The sequence below is a fragment of the Cuculus canorus genome, chromosome 5, assembly GCF_017976375.1.
Source record: "Cuculus canorus isolate bCucCan1 chromosome 5, bCucCan1.pri, whole genome shotgun sequence".
NCBI classification, from domain to species: domain Eukaryota; kingdom Metazoa; phylum Chordata; class Aves; order Cuculiformes; family Cuculidae; genus Cuculus; species Cuculus canorus.
Genome location: NC_071405.1, coordinates 39,101,417 through 39,122,893, shown reverse-complemented (window position 1 = coordinate 39,122,893; position 21,477 = coordinate 39,101,417). Strand labels below are relative to the sequence as shown.

General features: G+C 37.1%; 1 protein-coding gene across 18 annotated transcripts in view; it reads left to right on the top strand.

Annotated features, from left to right (window-relative positions):
• SOX6 (SRY-box transcription factor 6) overlaps nt 1-21,477 on the top strand; it is a 367,281-nt gene that overhangs the window by 334,063 nt on the left and 11,741 nt on the right. For 15 of the 18 annotated variants that reach the window (XM_054067010.1, XM_054067011.1, XM_054067004.1 and 12 more), the window contains 2 exons: nt 2,665-2,773; nt 20,376-20,609. In XM_054067010.1, the coding sequence (XP_053922985.1) occupies nt 2,665-2,773; nt 20,376-20,609 (343 nt within the window). The remainder of the gene's footprint in view (nt 1-2,664; nt 2,774-20,375; nt 20,610-21,477) is intronic. The other 3 variants (XM_054067006.1, XM_054067019.1, XM_054067018.1) reach the window with 1 other exon arrangement.

Below are 21,477 nucleotides of genomic sequence, written 5' to 3'. Positions count from 1 at the left end.
GTGCAGAATTAATCTTCCTCTCAGTCTTCGGTCATGCTAATAATAAGGTATACTTTTAAAGGATTTTTAGTGCAAGTAACTATTCTCTTTAGAATGAATCCAAGACAGGAGTAAAGACAAATCCCATAAAGAACGTCTGGAGCCTAGTGGGACAAGTTTTGTCTCTTAATAATAAATTTATTATGAATTTGTTGAATGTCATGGAATTTTAAAGGCATCTACTGGACAAAGCCAGTATTGGTATTGAAGAATTTTTTTCTGTTTTTTACAGTTTTCTGAAATTGTCTAAATGCAATGCAAATATTGAAAATTTATTTACAATAACTATGAAGACTATTTGCAGTAAAGAAGAAAGTAGAGGAGTGACTTCAACAGGCATTTCAAAGACTTACAGCTTTTTATGAATTAGTAGGAGGGCATTATGAAATAAGTATAAATACATCTCCTTTGTTTGACAAGAGGAGTTTTTTTTATGGTAGAAGTGCTTTCATTTTACTGTTCCTGAGCCTTATCATGTAATTTTCTCTTTTCTCCTTCCATGTCAAAATATTTATATTCTTTCAGAAACTTTCTTTCTTTTTTTTTTTTTTTCTTTAACAGAATATTTTCTGGTAAAATCAAAGAGAATGAATGACTAGAAAGATATTCCAAATGTGCATATTGATACGTAGCCGGGTCTGTACTTCTCCTTCTTCTGAAACACACTTAAAGGCTGTTCTTCCAAGAATGCTGCAGGTGCTGTGTTAACATCCTTGAGAAAAAGCTTTTAGCACAAATATTGTGGAAGAGACAATATATGTGCCAAAAGCTGTTTTCTTAGTACTGATCTTTGGTTTTATCTCAACTGCAAATCAGCCCTTTGTGTTGGGACACAGAATCCTTGACCAACTTATTCTGTCTACCAGTAAAACAGATCACATCTTGATGATTCAGCTGTGTTACATTGCACAACATTTTTCGGTAAAATACTGGACCTCTAGTATTGCAGTGCCTCTCTGCAGTCACATTTCATTTGTAACTGTTTCTTTTTTCATTAATTCCTTTGTATATGTAAGATCCTTCATCAACCACAGATTTTACAGAACAAGAGTTAAGAAGTTAACCAAATACAAAATGCAGAGTTATTTTACTCAACAGCTGGAAGATTCTGAGGAACTTTAGAAATGCAGTTAGTACCTGAAATGCCTCAGCTGCATGTTGTGGCAAATCCAGTGTCAGGTTGTGCTTTCTTGTCTCCTTCTGCAAATTAAATAGAAAATAATTTTAAAAGTCCATGGCTGAAGGAATCAAATGAATGAGGAATCAGAAGAATTCCTCAGCTGTTAGGCTGGTGTTGCTTTACTGAAAGATAATGATAGTAGAAAAATAATGACATTGGAAAGCAGAAGTGCTTGGAGCTGGAGCAGATGAAGAGTCAAAGCCATCCAGGATGTTTTGTCCTTAAGAACATTTCCAAGTTTCTAACCATCTTGCAGGAAAGAAACTCCTAATGTTTTCTTTTTACGTCTAGAATGCACAGCACAGAACTAGGTCATTGAACAATAGACTGAACAGCAATCAGCACTCTACTTCTGCATAATGCATTAAGTATAACATGGAGAAACTGTTCATAGAGCTGAAAGCTGGTATTTCATGTCTGTGGATTCAAGCTGACATGACATTTAATATTGTTTCTTAGTAATGAACAACAAGGTTTCATTCATTCGCAAGTACAACATAATGCCAAATTTAGTCTGAAGAGGTAACAACAAGGCAAGAGGGAAAACATGTTATGTTCCTTCAAATGAGAATGCTAAATTAATGATAACCACTGAATGCTTTGCTACTGATACATAGCACTACAGAGACTGCTATTGTGAGACAATATTACACTGTCATTTATAGTACCCTTGTCCAGTAGTTGATTGAGCAGCTAGGTTAAAACATAAAATATCTTTCAGTTTCTACTTTCTAGTTCCTGGTTTCCTACGGAGGTCTCCAGCTCTCAAAAGCTTTCTCTTCTAGGACTATACGTTCTTTTTCCTTTTTTTTTTTTTTTTTTAGTCGCCTTAGATTCCCTTTTCACTGAAGTACAACTTAAATTACTAGACAAAATAACAATATCAGTTTTGTCATCTACTATTCCTTCTTTCAAATACTTGTCTTCAAAATCCTCTTGCATGAAATTGATGTGCGTTTTCTCAGAGGTACGAATGCAAACTTAAATCTCATAGTGGGAGAAAAATTCTTTTTCCATTAAATTAGCAGTATGCTTTAATACAAACTCTTCTTTCAATGTCTGAATTTTCCTATCTCCCAAATGTTGATTGTCTTTTCCAGTTTAAGTTAGAAAATAAGTGGAAAGGCAAAGTGAGCAGCACTGATCAGCACTGTTTGCTGCCAAGAGTGTTTTGTATTTGCATGTACAATTGTTTATGCATTATGGAAATGCAGATCAAAATAATCTCAAAGTTTCTGTATATACTGCACATTTAAAACTGATTTTCATAAATGCAAACATTCAGAATCTGTAAAAAATCATCTCTGAGTTAGAATTCTAATTAAATGCACTTGTTATTTGTTCAGATTTAAAAAAAATAATGCATGTTTCTGCGCATACAAATATAGGTATGTAGTAAGAGCTACCCTACATGGAGCATAAAGACTACTTCTGTTCTTTTCCAGGAAAGAACGAGGTTTGAGAATTTAGGCCCACAGTTAACAGGGAAACCCAGTGAAGATGGAAAACTGGGCCCTGGTGTCATTGATCTTACAAGGCCAGAAGATGCAGAAGGTGAGTTGCAATTTTGACTATGTTTTTGAACACTGCATCACAGAATGGTACAGCTGAAATGCTGCTAGTGTGATAAGAACTGTCTAGATTACATCCCAAGGTAATGCTCAAATGATTTCTCTGTTTTTGTGAGATTGTAATGTCCATAGCAAAGGGCAGATACATGAAAAGGACTGTACATTCCTCTAAGCCCCTCTGCAATGCAGCTATTTTCTTTTCCCCAGAAGCTGTCAATTAAGCACTTATGTTTTATTCTATAAATAAAGTTTAGAAAACATTGAGAAAATTATCTCTGCAGGGCAATATATGTATATTTTCACCGATTTTTCAGGATTTAGCAGCTTTGAAAAAAGTTGAAGCTCTTTTGCAAGTCTACCCATCAGTGAACTCACAAACTGTTCCACATATAGCAAGCACAATTTTATTGACAGACAGCTGTCAAATGATAATGGAAAAATATTTCACATTTTCTATAAGAAAATATCTTTTTCGTGATATAAACCTACAGTGCATTTGCACTTATTTCAGTGAGAGTTCTATATATCAGGCATAGAGCACCAACCCACAGGTAGAAATCAGTGTTTATCAAGACTGAGTTTAGTCTCTAGCAGGATTACCATGCATGCTCTGGAAGTGGATGCAACTGGTGTCCTGTCTACCGTATGATACATTGGAAGAGAACATGTAGATAGGAACCCTACCAGTCAGGGTAGTAAGATTCATGAAGTGTTCAGATATCCATTATGCAACATTTTGCCCCTCAATTTACTCTGTTTGTGAGTAATTTTGTTCTCTTATTAACTTTACAAGTGCTAGTTATGCTGCTGTTCTTGAGAAAAGGTTAAAACATCTCTAAATTTTTTCATTGATGTCCAAACATCTGAGAGGTTCAAAATTTGCTATTTTTTAACTTGGAGCAGAACAATAGTACCAATAAACTTGTGATTCTTGGCAAATAGGTTTATTTTCAAATGATTCTTGAAGTACTGTGACAGAATTTTTCTGATAAGGCATTAATATTTTCTGTATAGAGAAATATTCCTATGAGCACATTTTCTGTTTGGAGTCTCTCTGAGTCACAGAAATAAATGGTCAGGTAAGGTCTCATGAACTGTTATTTTGAAGTCTAACAACAACAGCACATGTGAACATTATCTTTTCTTTACCACATAGGTAATACATGATATGCCTGTGATAAAACTTCTTCGAGCCCTGATTCTCCTTGCTTGCCAGCCAACACACTTTATCTTTAATCAGTCTTCATGTAAAACAAAAAAAAGATGAATTTAAAAGTATTTTGGGCAAGAGCTTTTATAAAATGGAAAAGCTGCAAGTTCAGTTCCAAGATGCTGCTGTATTGCCTCATCCATACAGAGGAATAGTTAACTCTCAAATTTAAGTCAGCAAGATATTCCTATTTATCTTATCACCTGGAACTGACTGTGCACCAGAAGTACATGCTGACATGTTTTTTGCTTAACATTTTTTTTAAAGTATTTTGACATAGGCAATATGTCAAGTGTCCATAGCAGTAAGAGAAGATGATGACTGAAGCTCATCAGCCATATATTACAAATAATATTCAGAAGGAGGCCAGCACCTTAATGTGACATTTCAGATTTTCCATATAAGTGTATATTTAATAGTTCCCTATAAAACCAATAATTTCCAGATTTTTATTTTGAAGGTTCTCTTTCTTTTCACACTGGATGTGATTGACAATTGTTGTATCGTGTTTAAACAGAAAAATAATGAACAGAATATAGGTAAAAAATAACTTCCAGACGGGTGTTTTTCAATGATTTTTTTTCCTAGAAAAATGCACTTACGAGGTGCATGGACTTTCAATAGTACTTGTTGACTAATCAGTTATTTATGAACTGCTTTGTAAAGGAATTTCTACCCTGTGGCAACTTCTCGTATTTCAACATGTCAAACAATATTTTTTTTCCTCAGTTGGGATTAAAAGTTGCAACAAAATACTTACAGATATACAGTCACAGTATCATATAACATCAAGTGCCCGATGACTTTCTTGGTTTAGCTCATTTCATTCAATTCATCCCTAATCTTTCTAGTGTCCTTAATTTAGTATCTTGGTACACTTTGTGGTACTGACAGCTCTCGTGTTACTGGATAGTGCAGAATGGAGCTCTGACATATATAATCCAAGCTACAGTGATGTGTGCCAGTTCAAGGACAGTGTACATGTCTTTATAGAGCTGGTGGGACAGTTTGAGGTATGGTGTGTTGCCACATGGGAAATCTGAGTTCATGAATGGATTCAGATTTCCAGACTTTGTTTAGCAGCCAAGAGATGTCTCTGGAAAAGAGGTGCTGGACAAAACCCCCTGTTGATATGAAAAAATCAAAAGTTGACAGGAGTTCCAAACTGAGATGTTTGTCCTAGTTGTAGACAAGGTGAATTTAGGTATTAGCTGCATATAAAAAGATTACATTGAAAATATCACCTAAGTTTTGTCCATTACCTTGGGCAGTCTAGCTAAGAGATCACACAGCATGGCATCATTGAGAGTAGAAGTCCATTGAAAACAATGTTGCTGAAATATCAGCAGTTAAACGGTGGCCTTTCATGTACTATGCCATGCTACAGACTGTTCACCTTCAGGAATGTTAGTACTTTTAATTGCCATGAAACTATTACAGCTCTTTCTAGGTTTACCATGTCACATAGTTTTTAATACGTGTTGATATTAGTTTGTGCTTCCATACATGTGTTCCAGCACTGGGTTACTAACAGATTTGACAAGATATTCTTTGGAATCATACAAACTCAGAATCCTTTAGGTTGGAAAAGACTCTTAAGATCATCAAATCTAATCATTAACCTTTAACACTGCCAAGTTCACCCCTAAGCCATGTCCCTAAGCTCCACATCTACACATCTTTTAAATACCCCCAGGGATGGTGACTCAGCCACTTCCCTTGAAAGCCTGTTCCAGTGCTTGATAAACCTTTCAGTGAAGAACTCTTTCCTAATACCCAGTCTAAACATGCCTTGGTGTAACTTGAGGCTGTTTCCTCTCACCCTATTACTTTTTTTCATGGGAAAAGAGACCAACAACTACCTTGCTACACCCTCCTTTCGCATAGCTGTAGGCAGTGATGGGTTCTCCCTTCAGACCCCTTTAGTCCAAAGTAAACAACCTCAGTTTCCTCACCCACTCCTCACAAGACTTGTTCTCCAGACTCTTCACCAGTTTTGTTGCTCTTCTTTGGCCTCCTCTAAGAAGAGAGCCTTGTTGCATTTCAGTAGGTTGTCCAGGTCACAATCTCAACTGAATGTCAGGGGTTTCTAATAGCCATAGTCATATTCTTCAAAGACTTAGTGTGTTTCACACCTTCCTTTCTGTTCTGTCATTGTTACTTACTTTCAATCTTTTTTTTTCCCATTTTTTTTATTTTATATTTGAGTGTAGCTTGCCACAGACATCTTTAGATAATATTCAGATAATATTACATGTTCTGTTGTGTGCTCTTACACAAATAACATGGTCGTATAGAAAATAAAGTTTTCTGAAATAACATATTGATGGTCCACTTTTGAACCCCTATCTTCAATCATCATCAGAAATGCATCCAGATCTCTCAGGTCTAGGTTTCCCTTCAGTTTTATGAGTGCTTGTGGTACTGGCTTATGATTAGAAGCTGAAGCTACATGACTATTTTTTTGAATTGTGCAATCTATGCAATCATAATACAAATATGAAAGGATATTGGAGAATGACTTTTAAGACTTAACTTTTTTTCCCCTGTCCAGTATGTGAAACCTGTTTTAAGATTAATGATTAATGGTAACTAAGTGTATTTTTCAGAGGTGACCTAGCATATGAGGTCGTATGCAAAGCTTATGTTACTCATAATGACCTAACTGTCATCTGAATGGAGGTTTGAAAATCATCAACAAGTTTTATATTAAATATGACATAAACCGACATCTCTATTACTTCCTCAGCCACCAGCAGGATCAGGCTAACTATATTAAAAATCTTGCTCACACTGTATACTAAAACATTGCCATTGACTGTGACACCTCTGATGAATAATCCACAGCTATTAGACTTACATCATTACCTGGAAATCCCAGTTGTCATGTTAAAATATATGATACATTTGTAGCTAGCAAAATTCAAACCCATGTTTTGAGAGGCTCATAAATGTTTGTGACCGATATGCAAAATTATAAACAACAGCCAATTATAGAACTAAACTAGGATTATTTTCTGTCTCTGAACCTCATCATTTTAAAGGAAATGTCATTCTTTCTGTAGGCGGCTTCATAATTTCGAACATTTGAGATTGTCAGTACTGAAATACAGCTGACTGGCATGGACGCACCAAGACAACTTTGAACCTAGCAATAGCTAAAACCCCTTTCTGAATGTGAATGGCATACATCAGCTGACCAGGGTGTGTAGATTGTAGTCAAGAGCCATAGGTGAACCCTGTTTAAATTCCAGGTGGAGAAATCTAAAGTTCATAGTTATCTGAGAATATGGGATAATCTGAATATGTTTTTTTGGTTCAAGTTCTAAAAAAGATATTCCTGTCACAGATGCTCACTTTTGGTGATAGTGCTGCTTCTTTCAAATTATATAATGTGCTCTATGTTTATGGATCTTGTGCTTGTATAATTTGCTCATGTTTATGGATCCTTCTGTTTTTGTGGTTATGGTCAAATGCTTTGGAAGTTTGTAAGATGTATGTTAAGATTTTGTTTTGTAGTAGATAGCAATCTGCATAATAGAGCTAAACACTCCTGCTGACAATTACTGATTTTACCTTAGCTCAGGTTGCAGTGTGGTTTCCTTCAGCAGTCGTAGTCAGGGATTCAGATTCCATCAAGACCTGATCTTCATTCCTGTCAAAGAATTAGATCTGTTAAAATGTAGTTTTCTTGACTGGATCTTGGGCTTAGGGCCAAAACATCTGAATGTTATTGTTTCACCACTGCCTTACTGTTCTGAGTCCTGGTTTGGTATTTGCATTTGTTCAGTTTTACAAGTGGTGATTTTCTTGTTTCTGTAAACTTTGTGTTTAGCACTTGCTTGTTCTTCCTTTGATACTAATCTACCAGTGTGTGTTAAGCATGGACCATAGTTCTGAGGATAGGTACAATTTTAAATAAAGTGGTAGGATCTGTCTGTCCACGTTATCTCTATCTATGTATTTATTTATTCTTACATTAGATTATTAGTTTCTAAAGTCTCCCAAAGAATAACCTTTACTATGAAACCTAGATGTTGAATCAGTCAGAGTCCTCAGCATGGGATTGGTAACTGGCCATGTTTTTAAATCCATTGACTTAGTGCCTGTACCCTCCCTTTCACTGCCTGCTGTCCTTACTTTCATTTGTAAGTTCTTTGTTTTGAAGATTGTGTTATTCTACATAGAAAGCCACAGTTTGAGATTATATAGATTTAAGCCTTATACGTTTGATCATGATCATCTTTGACTATGCTGCAAATAGGTTGAATGCAAGCCATTTGGGGACTGTGAGCTGCATATGCATTGTTAATTCGCTGGCTCCAGTAGTAAGTCCTGGATTGATCTTAATTCCAGTTCAGGTATATAGTTTTTGGTTTGAACACAATTTTGAACATCAAACCAAGCGTGGAGGAGCACAAGCTCACTTTTTCTTTTAAAAGAGCATATTTCTATTCAGCAGTAAGCTTAAGAACCCAATTCTGCAGCATTTCAGATGGAGGATTTGCTGACCAACGTACAAGGTCAATGAATTTCTCAGTATTTGCAGTAGGTAACGGCATTGTCTTTTTATGTTCATAAAATTCGCCCTTACCATTCATATTTGTCTTGGGGTAGCTGCAGTGCAAGGAGTGGTTTACTATGAGAGATTCTACTGTTAGGGAAATTGAATGGCAGAGAAAGAAAGAAGTGTGAGACTTCATCACGGATTTAACCAATTGCCAGAACATGGTGTTTGCAATGGCAGTAGCAACAGTGAATGTGGAATCATGTGGACAGGAATGAGCTAACTGGGGAAAGACAGGAAGTCTTTGTGATGCAGAAGGTAATTTCTTGACCCTGTGGGGAGAAACATGAGAAAAAGGAGCTGCAAAGGGAACACGCGGCTGATATCTAAGGGGTAAGAGAAACTGCGACCTTGTTGAGCTCCAAAGTTCTGTCCATCAGTCAGTTTCATTTTCTCCCTCCCTGGTGATGGAGCCGATGTCATGTCAAGTGCCTGGGTTTTGCACATCTATTGTGTAAAAAGCAGATCAGTGCTTTCTTAAAGGATCACATCTACCAAACGCTCAAAGACTCAACATTCTCACATATGCCCAATAGTAAATAATGGCATATAAAAAAAGGCAGCAAAGTTCCTTCTCAGCTCCAAACCAGGTTGATTTTCAGCAGCTGAAGAGGTAGGTGAAAGGGAGCCATATATCTGCAGGCTGATCAATCCTGGCAGGCTGCCAACACAATCCAAACCTGTGAGGTAACTTGTTTAACACCCTCCCATACAGAGGTGTAAACAGCAGGTAGTACATGCATGACAAAGTATTGCCTACTTTGGTGACAGTGTTTCATAAATACTGGAGGAAAGAATGCCTCTCCACGCCAGTATTTGTCGCATATAAATATTTGTAATAGTTGCTATGGCACTTGAGAGGGGAAAGATGAAAATCAGAAAACAGTGAAAGCTGTCTGAAAACAAAGAAGTGTTTCCAGAGAGAATGCAGTTAAATTCAAGTACTGGAATTTTTATTCCCCTGAATTCTTGGTATAGGTATTTGATTTAAGAAAATCCCACAAGTGTATCTATTATTTAAAGATAAAATAGCTTGTTATCTTGGTTAATTAGACCAGATGCTAAAAGGTGGCCTTCATTAATTGCTGTTGCCATTTTTAACACCCGTAAATCTATTTGATTGTGCCTGACGCATGATATGCTTAGGTTTTTTTTTTCAGAATAACTCATAACAGATCAGGAATCTGGGATAAAGGCACAGTATTCCAGTTGTGTTGGGTGTGACTCAGCACCTCAGCCCTGGGGTAACTCAATGCCTGCAAAACGGATAGGAATAAGATGTTCTGTGTTCAGAAACATCCTGTCACTTTTCTGATGGCAAGCACTTCATGAATCCCATTGTTGTCAACATCCCAACATTCTCAGGGGAAACTCCCACTTTGAGTACTAAAAATCTGAGCTGGGGTCATGTGAACTGATCTTCCCATGGCATTGAACCCTATTCCTCTCAGGACACTAATATTTAATATAGTAAGGCATGCTTCTTACTTTCAGAATAATAAACCTGGGTGTCCTCCACAAGTGTTACCTTTACATTTTCAACTTTCTTAGGTACATTTTTCCTACCTCTAAATATGAGGCTTTCTCATTTGCTGTTTCCATACTGAAGTAATGGATTCTTACAGAATACATGCCTAGATATTTGAATAAATACCTTTCTTTAAAATAATACCAGTTAGAATTTCTGATGTTGTACAATCAACCACCGTAACAATGCCCTGAGTTTTACATAGGGGTGCCTATTAACATGATTATGGTTTAGGGCTTGTCACAATTTCCATTATATAGTAAAATATTATTTTCAGGAATTTAGAACAAGGCTGTAAAAAATAACTGTGGGCTGAAGTTTTACACAGAAAATCTTTGCTCGTGAGAAAATTATTGTCACAATTGCTGAAAGCATAAGTCAGTTTGCTTAGCTATTTTTAAATGGAATTAGTGAAAATTTAAATACAGTAATTCAGTGGTTTAAAATGTTTTTTCACACTCATGTACAGCCGCAGGTGTAAAACATCCCATGGACCTGATTCTTAGCTCTGCACATGTCTTTTTATTGCTCCAATATCACAAAAGGAGCTTGAAGCTACCTAATATAGTGTAAAATTTCCAGGCACTATTGAATTTTCAGCTGAGGGAGAAACGCACCAATATAAACTACATGGAGGAGGGAGGAATCTTGCCTTTCTTCCTTACTTCCTTGAGCACAGGAAGTGGAGCAGAAATATGAATAGTTTAAGGAAATATAACATAGTCTGGCTAAGCATGAGCAATTTGTACAGATTCAGACAAGTCGTCTTTGTACAACTGTCTATTTTTCCAAATCTATACTGCACACCATTTTCTCCTTCAGGAACCTCAGTACCTCAGCAGTAGAAGAGTGCTTAAGAGCATCTGCCTTTCTTCCATGCAGATATGCCAAGTATCTACGGAAGTGTTTAGTGCAGAACTTAGAAGCAGGGGGACAATATTTTCTTAATTTGACTTCTGATTTAATTTTCCAGGGTCAGTGCTCCAAAATGTATGTGGAGTGGGCATTAGAGTATCTTCACAGCTTCTGCAAATATTAGATGATTATGTTTTCAATTTGGCAGGGGTAGATTCACAGGAAGTGCAGTATTTTAAAAAAAGAGTAATTTGTAAATTTTCACATAAGCCCCTATATCAGGGCAAATCTCCAGTTTCTTATCCAAACCAGGTAAATGTAGCAACATAATTGGACACGCCATTGCTCTCTTTGTAAAAAGACCTTTTTCCTGGTTTTGCTCACATATCCCAAATGCACAAGTGCAGCGTATTTGAAAAATTAGCCTTTTTCTAACTTTTACTATTATAATACTTGTTAACTTACAGATCCTGTTATCATGCTGCTTTTGCTTCTTTCCCTTCATGATATATTAGTTACTAAAAATATTATTAATTACTAACAGTATTTGAACCCCAGGTGAAAGGCCAGAAGAAATGGCATATATGTATCCTAGCCATAGGTCCTTGCCATCTTATTACTGCTGTGATATGACAAGTGAGAACAGCAACCACTGGATGGAGGGAATTAGTTATATTGGGATAAAGACCGATGTTGCATATGCTAGAAGATGACGAGTTCAACTGCAGATTGAATGCAGGAAATGCATCAATAAAGCATTGATTCCAACACACATTAAAACCTATTGCAAAATATTCTGTTTCTTGTTAGTATCACATAATTTGAGGGCATTGGTTTTGAAAACCTCTCCTGTTGTTAAACATAGTTCCCTTTTATAAACCACATTGTACTTAAGCTTTAAAAAGTCATTGTTTTGATGCATAAGAGCAAGCAAAGTTGTTCATTAACAGTGCTCAGCCACACTTTGAACATCAAATATAAAATCAGGCTACTTTTTCCTCTCTGTGGTAAATTCGTGTCCGTCATTTCTCCATCCTAAACCAAAACAAAGTATTGACTGAAATATGAATGGATCATGTCCTGTGGCCCATGTTCGGGCAGGATTTTATTTAAGAAAGACAATTTAGGAATGACTGAAGGCTGCAGAACTAATCCCTGTGTTTTAAATCATTATCATTGCAAGAAATATAGTCAGGACACTAAGTTTCAGGAAAGGAAACTTTCAGCTCTTCAAGGCATTAATCAGTAGGACCCCCTGGGACATGGTCCTCAGGGACAAGGGAGCAGAACACAGCTGCAAATATTTAAGAATGCTTTCCATAAATTGCAAGAGCGCTCAGTCCTCAGATGCGGGAAAACGGGCAGGGAAGGGAAGAGACCGGTGTGGCTGAGTCAAGACCAGCTGGTCAAACTGAAGACCAAGAGGGAATTGCACAGGCAATGCAAGCAGGGACGGGTAAGCTGGGAAGAGTATACGGATGCTGCCCGGATGTGTAGGGATGAGGTCAGGAAGGGCAAGGTGCAGCTAGAGCTCATCTTGGCAAGGGAAGTGAAGACTAACAAGAAGGGCTTCTACAGGTCTGTCAATCAGAAAAGGAAGGTTAAAGAAGGTGTACCCCAGCTGATAAATGAAAATGTTGACCTCATACCAACAGAGGAAGAGAAGGCTGAGGTACTCAACAACATTTTTGCCTCAGTCTTCACCAACAGAGAGGGCTGCTCTCCTCAGCCCTCCTGTGTTAGTGGACAACCATGGGTCCAGAGGAGGGCTACAAAGATGATCAGAGGGCTAGAGCACCCCTGTTATTAGGACAGGCTGAGAGAGTTGGGGCTGTTCAGCCTGGAGAAGGCTCCAGGGAAACCTTATAATGGCCTTCCAGTACCTCAAGGGGGAGTACAAGAAAGCTGGAGAGGGACTTTTTACAAAGGCATGTAGTGATAGGACTAGGAGGAATGGCTATACATTGGAAGTGGGGAAGATTTAGACTAGGCATTAGGAAGAACTTCACGATGAGAGTGGTGAGGCACTGGAACAGGTTGTCCAGGGAAGTTGTGGATGACCCCTCCCTAGAAGTGTTCAAGGCCAGGTTGGATGGGGCCTTGAGCAGCCTGGTCCGGTGCAGGGAGTTGGAGCTAGATGATCTTTAAGGTCCCTTCCAACCCAAACCATTCTATGATTCTATGATTCTGTGATTCTATGATCATGTTTTCTGGATGTTCAAGGTGACACTGTCATATCAGAAGAAATTTAAAATAATGTGAGTAGCACCTCTCCTGGCAATAAAGCTGTTACTCTTACAAGCATTTCAATATTAAATAGATTATTTAATTCCTCTTTATATTGTTTTAACTTTGAATTATGATTAAGATAGTAATAATTGCTTAGCTGTTAGAACATTTTTTTCTGGGAAAAAAACAAAACCAAAGCCAAATTGATAGATTTTGCAATACATGGAACAGTAATTATTAGTAACATTTCTCTTGGCCTGGGCTGTTTTGCCCATAATTTTCCTTTATTTGGGCCTCCACTTCCCTCATTTGAGTATGAAATGAAACAACAAAGGGAAACAACGTTTGTTGGAATGTTGATTGTAGTTAGACCTGATGATTGGCAATTTCTTACTTCTGCTGTCATTACTTGAGGCGAGTAACTTTCAGCTTAAATATGCTTCACAGTTTTTCTATTAATGTTATCTGTGTCAGAACGGGGTTGTTAGCATTTAATTAATTATCTGTGGAAAGTGTTGAAGTCTGCAAGTGACTCGGGGTTGAAAAATCTTACGACACAGCTCCTCAAATTTACAGTAGAGGCTGCTTCGTCACCACACACACACAATTTCTATCTAGGTGCTTCATGGATAACTTCTCATGTTCTTATGTTACAGCACAAGTGGGATTCTGTAGGCCACTGAGGGCTTAAGGCAGGCCTTAAGCACTAATTAATTCAGTTAATAGCCCATGTAACTTAAAAGATTATTGTATTGTTTTAGCTGTATTCCATGCCAAATTTCCATGAGGGTTAATTTTGCCATAAAATGTGGTCAAGAAATCTAAACTGTTTGCATAAGCAGTATTAGTTCATTTAAATGATGGTAATTTGGGCACGGCTGGCTGTGGAGTATGGATGGAGTAGTAGCTTATTCAGAAATAGTGCTTCAGTATTCAATGTGACACAGATAACAATTCAGCTTTAAACTCTGTTGAGCGAACTGCTGCCACTGGTAGAGCTGAGGATAGGTCATTTAGTTTCACACACAGAACATTTTTCACTATTAATTTTCGCTCTAGACTTTCAGATGGTGAAAGACATACACGCAGGTTGTGAAGATGTGGAAACTGGTACTGTGCTTTAATTGAGATTAAGAATTTTTCTTGCATATGTAAAAGAAACGTACTAAAAAAGCAAAGTCACTGCCACCAAAACTGAAAACAAGGCACTTTGGAAAATATATGCTGATATATAACTGGCTAGAATTTCCTTCATTTTGCAAAGCCACGAGCCACATGCATCATCTCACCACAAAGTCATTAGGTCTTTTTAAACTCAGATGAAAAACATTAACAAATACCACAAAAGGCTTTAGTATGGCCCCTTTGTTCATTCACATATGGCAGTTTATAACTCCTGCGCCACTTGGGTCGTGTGTTTGTTTAAGCTGCCTCCATCAGGCCAGCCCTGAAAGAACAAAAGACATCTTGAGCGATCCTAAGCAGGAAATGGGCTAATCTAAACATGGCTTGTGACACTATAAGTAGAATAGAAAGGGGAGGGATTGATTAGTCATTAATGTCCAATTGACTCCATATGGATGTTGCAATAATAAGGCCTTTTTTCAGTGCAGTAGCAGAGTTATTGAATTAGAGGTTTATATTTCCTCAGAGCTGACCTTAGGGAATTCCCTTTTGGTTCTTCTCGTTGGTGTTTTAAAGAGAATGGAGTCTCTTAGCAGGAAAAATAGAAGCCTTATCGAAACTGAGTGTTGCATGGATGTAGCTAACCTGTGCTACAGTATATTCACACTCCTTAGTATTTACTTAGCACATTTCAGATCCCTTGCAGGTGACATATTTTAGAGCCCATTTAAATTCCAGTATTTCCTTAGTCACTCATGCTTTTCTCATTTTTTTTGCTCCTTTTCATTCACTGACATGAAGCCTGTAAGAAATGTTTGTCCCTCAAATCCCAGCTGAATAATATTTGTTTAGGATTTGGAATGAAAGCAGTTTGACTAACAGACAACAGAACATTTGTGCCCCTGTGTGACTTACAGGCGTCCTCATCCCGGCACTAGTCATCTTTCCAAGTGAGTGTTAGTTTTGCCTAGTGATGACAAGACATTCCAGTAATGACAACAGCTCATGAGATCCCCATTTATTTTTCCTCTCTCGCTGGTAGTAAAGAATGAGAAAGTCTTTTGAATATGGATGGGGATGAAGAACTAAGAGGCAGACAAGTGGCAAGCCAGATAAGTGTTAAAACACTGCTACAAGTCACTTAGATTATAGCGAATTAGCAATTTTTATAACCTTCTCCAAAATTGAACATTGAACTTAATAACTCAAAATAATAATTAAATGATTATTCTTGTATTCTAAACTTTCCAAAACTTCATTTATCATTCTATTCTTTCCAGATTTGCATTTTTCTAGATCTTTCGTAGAGGTTGCGTTTATCCACAGGTTAAGAGCAGGAAGTGAGGCTGCCAAGCCAGTTTTTCATGCTCCTTGTTTTTACGGCATTTCCATGTTTACGAGTACTACTATCTCTAGTAGTAAAAGAGTGACTCTTGTTTTCATGTTCATTATGTTCTGTCTCTGCAATGCAAGCTGGCCCCCACAGACAGGGCCAGGTATTTTGAAAGTCACAATCAGTCATTTTGAAAGCAGACAAAAATGTCATCTCAGCTTAATGAATAACTGATGATAGGAGCTTCAGGACTACCCAATCACCTTCAATGTAGGAACCTAGAAAGACTGTCTTTATTTCTGTATATTTTGTCTTAGTGTATGTCCATGGAAGAAGGTATGCATCTGTTGGAATAGCCAAAGATTCATTATCTGGTGGGAGTCAAAGGAAGTGTAACAATTCAAATATGAATGAATGGCCAGAGTGTGAAGAGTAATTAAGGAACAACATAGTGACTATAAAAATATCTTTCTTTTTTTTTGTCACTTCTTTTCTGTTTCTTTTCTCATTTTTATATCAACCATTTTTTGCTCCTTTCTATTATGTTTCTGATTGTTTGCATTTTGGTAACATGTAAGGGTTGAGTCCAAAGCTTTGTTGCGATAGATGATATATAAAATGGAAAGTAAAACCATATCTCCTTAAATAAAATAGGATTAACCTTAATGTGATTTCAGGGATCATGTAAACAGAGTGCCTCTCCTAAAATTCTTGCTGTCATAAAAGGTGAAAAACTCATATAAAGGCAGGAATAAATTAAAAAAAAACCATAAAAATTGTTACTTTATGTTTCTTAATATTTGATTCTTGCGAAAATGTTTTTCTGTCCTACTGATGATAAGATTCTTTTATCTTTCTAAAGAACAGGGGTTCTTCTTCCCTTTCCCCTGCACTGTCATTAGAGAGCAGTCAGTTTCTTTTGGAACAAAAATATTGTTTGAAATTACTTTAATGAAGCTGTAACATTTTTAGATTCATTCTGTGGGGGGGTTTTTTGACTCAGTATTGTCCCTAGACTCTAGTCTGGCAACTGGCTTCCATGAAGGAGTGACCTACAGTACATCCACAGAAAATGACCATTTTCCTCTAATCTGCTTTTAATTTTAAATCATCAAAGTCATGACAAGTTGAGCAAATGCAAAGCATTGAAGAAATGATGCACTACACAACCTCAGAAGCGAAAAAACTCACTTTGAGGACAGCCCCCGTCTTTAAGCCAAAGTGTACACTTCTTTGCCAACTAAGCCATTCGAGCAACCAAACTGTACTTCTTTTGCAATAATTTTGAATTGTGAGCAAGCTCTTAATTCAGAAAATCAAAACTTCCCCCTGATCACAGTATGAACAGTATCTAGCAGATAGAGCATTAGTTGCCAGAGAGAGACGGTTGCCAATTTTCTTCTCTCTTCTCACCTTTCCTTGGTAGTACAGTTTTATTTTATCTATTATTTTGAGTTTATTATTTATTAGACTTTTCTGAAAATATTTTTAGAAAGAAGTCAAACACTTCTTTGCAGTTGTGTAGATATTTTCTTTAAAAATTTCAGAGGTCTCTTTCAGTCCCTCCCCATGAGAACCAAAATTATCACAATAAGAAAAAAATCTATACTTTGTAAAATCTGTTAGGATTGTTTATATAGGGCACAATGTTGTCTAAATACCTGATTGATAAGATGAAGTACCCAAGAACAACCAGTTCAAAGCTTGTTCTTATGTGTTGCAACTGGTAAGAGCTCACTGAGCATATGTACTTTTTATATCATTAGCGCCTCATTTCTAAGCTAAAAAGTACTGAGACTTTCTGCCTCCCCACGCAGAATCACATACTAACAGAACTATTTTCTTGTAATGCTTTAAATGCTGAATATAATTCTGTAGTTCTGAGACAGTTAGAAGAACATGCAGATTGTATTACTTTAGTTATATGCAGAAATTAATTTTGCAGATGTTTTTGTGATGGGCTGTGGGTCAACTTGCAAATATTCCCCCAGAGATCAAGCACAAAGAACATAAAATCTTTGGCTGCTTTTTCAAATCCTTCAAGTATGAACTTGCTTAAAGTAGAGATAGTCAGAGCTTCTTGGCTTTCTTGGGATGGTTGTAATTTATTACTTTAAGTAAGAATTGTTTTATAACATAACCTTTCCCTGAAAATAGATCATTTATGGTGTTTTTTTTCTTCTTTTTTTCTTTCTATCTAAATTATATCCAGGTTAAAAAGCTGGCCTATAATCTTGATACTAGTAAAGTTACTCTTTGCTGCATTAGGACTGAAAGGTCAGGCCAAAACTGTGTTAGAAAAAGCTAAAGACAAACTCCTTATCTATAGTGAATAAGTATCTTTGGGAAAGTAAAAGATGGAAAATCATCATATGTCTTCTTTTCTTTGCTGTGAGTAAGGTAGCTGAATAACAACATTTGCATCAACAGTAATTTATTTTTTTTTAATTTGTCACCAACTTTCTAATTGCTCACATACTCGTTACAAATTTTATAGTAGTATTTTAGAAGATGGGACGACCATTACATGATATATTTGATTTTTCTCCAATTAGGTAGCCACTTGTCTCAATATGTTATTCAGTGATGACTTACTATATTTGTAACTTATTATAGTTTCACAATAAATATATTCTCTCTTAAGAGATAGTATTTTCCATATGTAAGTTCCAAGCCTTCTAACAACAATGGACAGAGCCTCAGGAACCATACACACTCCTAAAGTGATCCTGTAGGCAGGTCGCTTAGCACAACTACTGTTCCTTTTTGAAACAAAAAAGGGACTGCAGCTGCAGCCTCCTGTAAATGCTGAACACCTGTAGCATGGTGCTTAACTTAAAATAGTATTAAAATAGTTTTGCATCTCACACTTGCCACAAACCTGTCTTCTTTTATATGCATGCATGTTAGTATACAAATTGCCAAATTGGTGTCAGTTGGAAAGTAATGGTATTGGAGGCATCATAAATTACTGTGGTGATCCTCAGGAGAAGACACTGCCATATACGAATGAGTGTTTTGCTCTCAGGGTAATGTATGTCTTCATCTGGCCCAGTAGTCAGCATATTGCCCTGTGTTGATGGATGTAGTCAGCTTGAAACTACACTACATTTCACTGCACAATAAACATGGCTGTCAACAGCATATAAAGCAAAATCAATTTATCCTGTATGGTCAATGCGTTTTAAATGAAATTAATGTACTGTAGACTTGGTGGCAAAAAGGTAGTGTATTAGTTATGCATCCTCCATTTTAGGACTTTTTTCATGTAAATGTATTCTGTATATAGAATTTTTAAAATGTTATACCTAACATACAGTGTTTTCACACTATATTAGAAAATTAGGTTTTGCACAACTAAAAACTTGTGTGTCAGTCACTGAAATCAGAAATTCTGCAATGTTGTACTTGGTGTAAAGAACTAATCCTATATTTTCAGCAAATAAATCCATGTTGGGAGCTGTAATAGTTTACAGAAAATGAGGCCTATCAATGATTTTTTGTCACATACCTATGAACAGTTAGATGAGGTCTAAGACTAATTATGTCAGTCTTCCACTGTAAAGACTTTTTGCCTTTCTTTCACAGCTAAGGTATAACCTTAAAAACAACTGTTATCATCACAATTGCAAAAGGTTTTCTGGTAAAAACATGCCTTATCTGGGCTTGGTTATTTATTTCTCCTGTATTAACTACACCTCATAATCAGCTCTGTGAACTCTAAACCCCCATGAAGCTTTGCTGTTTGTGGTCAAGAAGCGAGGCTGGTAGCATTAAAGAAAAACGGTTAAGGTTAGCCTGTACAAGCTGAATTAATGGTGGTTAATGACAGGAAGCTGGGGTATAGTCGGCACAGAGAAGTTGGAGTGCTTGTCTCCCATTCTGGAAGCTCCAGGATGCTGTGTGTGTCTGTGTTGCAGGAAGGCAATTTCATTACTTACATGTGATCTAATGCTCCAAGACACACCTAAAATTCAACTAAAGCAGATGCAACTTTAAAATGTTCAGCTCAAAATATAATTGGATCTGTACAACTAGCAGCATGTACCTGGTGTAATATATAATTTGTTTTATGAAATGTTTGGCGTGTGCTTCACTGCTCAAGCTGCAAAGTCATTGTGAATTACTGGCGTGAGCAGATCTAGGCTAGATGTAAGGAAGAATTTCTTCACCATGAGAGTGGAGAGGTACTGGAACAAATTGCCCAAGGAGGCTGTGGATGCCCCATCCCTGGAGGTGTTCAAGGCCAGGTTGGATGGGGCCTTGGGCAGCCTGATCTAGTGGGAGGTGTCCCTGCCTATGGCAGGAGGGTTGGAACTGGATTATCTTTAAGGTCCCTTCCAACCCAAACTATTCTATGATTCTATGATTCTGTGATTCTATGATGTACGATCTACATCAGTCTGGATTCTCAAGTGTAACTTTTATGTGAGTTTAGTTGAGCATTCAGAACATGTGTACTGTCCCAAACAAAAGCTTTTTTCAAATCTTCATACCTTAACTGGAGAAATACTTGTGCAATTGGTTTCCTTACTCAGATGTTGATGCCTTCAGCTGGTTGAGCGTGAGCAATTACACTGGGATCACTGGATATCCTCTCTCTCTGTCTGTCTCTCTCATAGATCTGGCAGCAAAGAGAGAAACTGAGGGTAAAATAAACACAGCACTGAAAGCACTTTCATAATGCACATAATAATATTTTGCATCCATCTTGTTTCTTCCTGCCCTGACATTACAGGAAGTAAAGCAATGAATGGCTCTGCAGCTAAACTACAGCAGTATTATTGTTGGCCAACAGGAGGTGCCACTGTGGCTGAAGCTCGAGTCTACAGGGATTCGCGGGGCCGAGCCAGTAGCGAACCGCACATCAAACGACCAATGAATGCTTTCATGGTTTGGGCAAAGGATGAGCGTCGAAAAATTCTCCAAGCCTTCCCTGACATGCATAACTCCAACATTAGCAAAATCCTAGGTAAGTGCAAGACAATGAACAAATCATGACTGTGACTCAATGAAAACCGAGGGAAGCTTCACAGGCTCTGCTACAGTAGGTGGCAATTGGCAGAGGTTAGTTATTTTTGGAGCTGTGGAAAGACAAAGTTATTTATATTGGTGACACAGGCTAGTTACTTCCTTCATGGATATGCAACTTCTCTAATTTTAGGACATACTTTTTTGGAAGATGTTCACTGAAATGGGAATTACTGGAACTTATACAAATGAAGATTCATGAGTTGTTTTCATTTTCATTCCCTTTTCCTTTTCTCCCCCTTCCCTAATGCTTTTTATTTTCAAGAGCAGAGTCGCAACATGCTTAGCAGCATTCAGAAGGAGTGTTTTGTGAAATCTGTTGCAAGAGTGTATCCTGATAAAAGGTCTAATTGCAATATCCCATTAGAAATCACCTGAACTGCAAATCACTTGAATGCAAAATGTTACTTGATGAAGTAATTACTGGGAAAAAAATTAATAAAGTGCAAAATCAAAATCAAAGGTTTATGTCAGACAGTGTAGTGTCAAAGAAAGAAGCCTGGCACCGTTCAAAAGACATGTACATGCATACTTTCTTGCACATGAAATGATGTTTAATTCACAGTGTTGTAGTGTACAAAAAGGTGAGGAAGCACTAGCGTCATACAATTAGTATATTGATGAGTAAGAGACACCATAGTTAATATTTAATTTTGTGTAGACTAGGACAATCAGAAAATATACCGTGGAATATATTTTGCCACTGTGCAAAAAAATTGGCTCATTTTTGAGAAGTTTTGATTTGCTTTTTAAGACCCTTCCAGAGAATTAGAAACATATGTGAGAGTAAGTGGTGAAATGTTAAAACC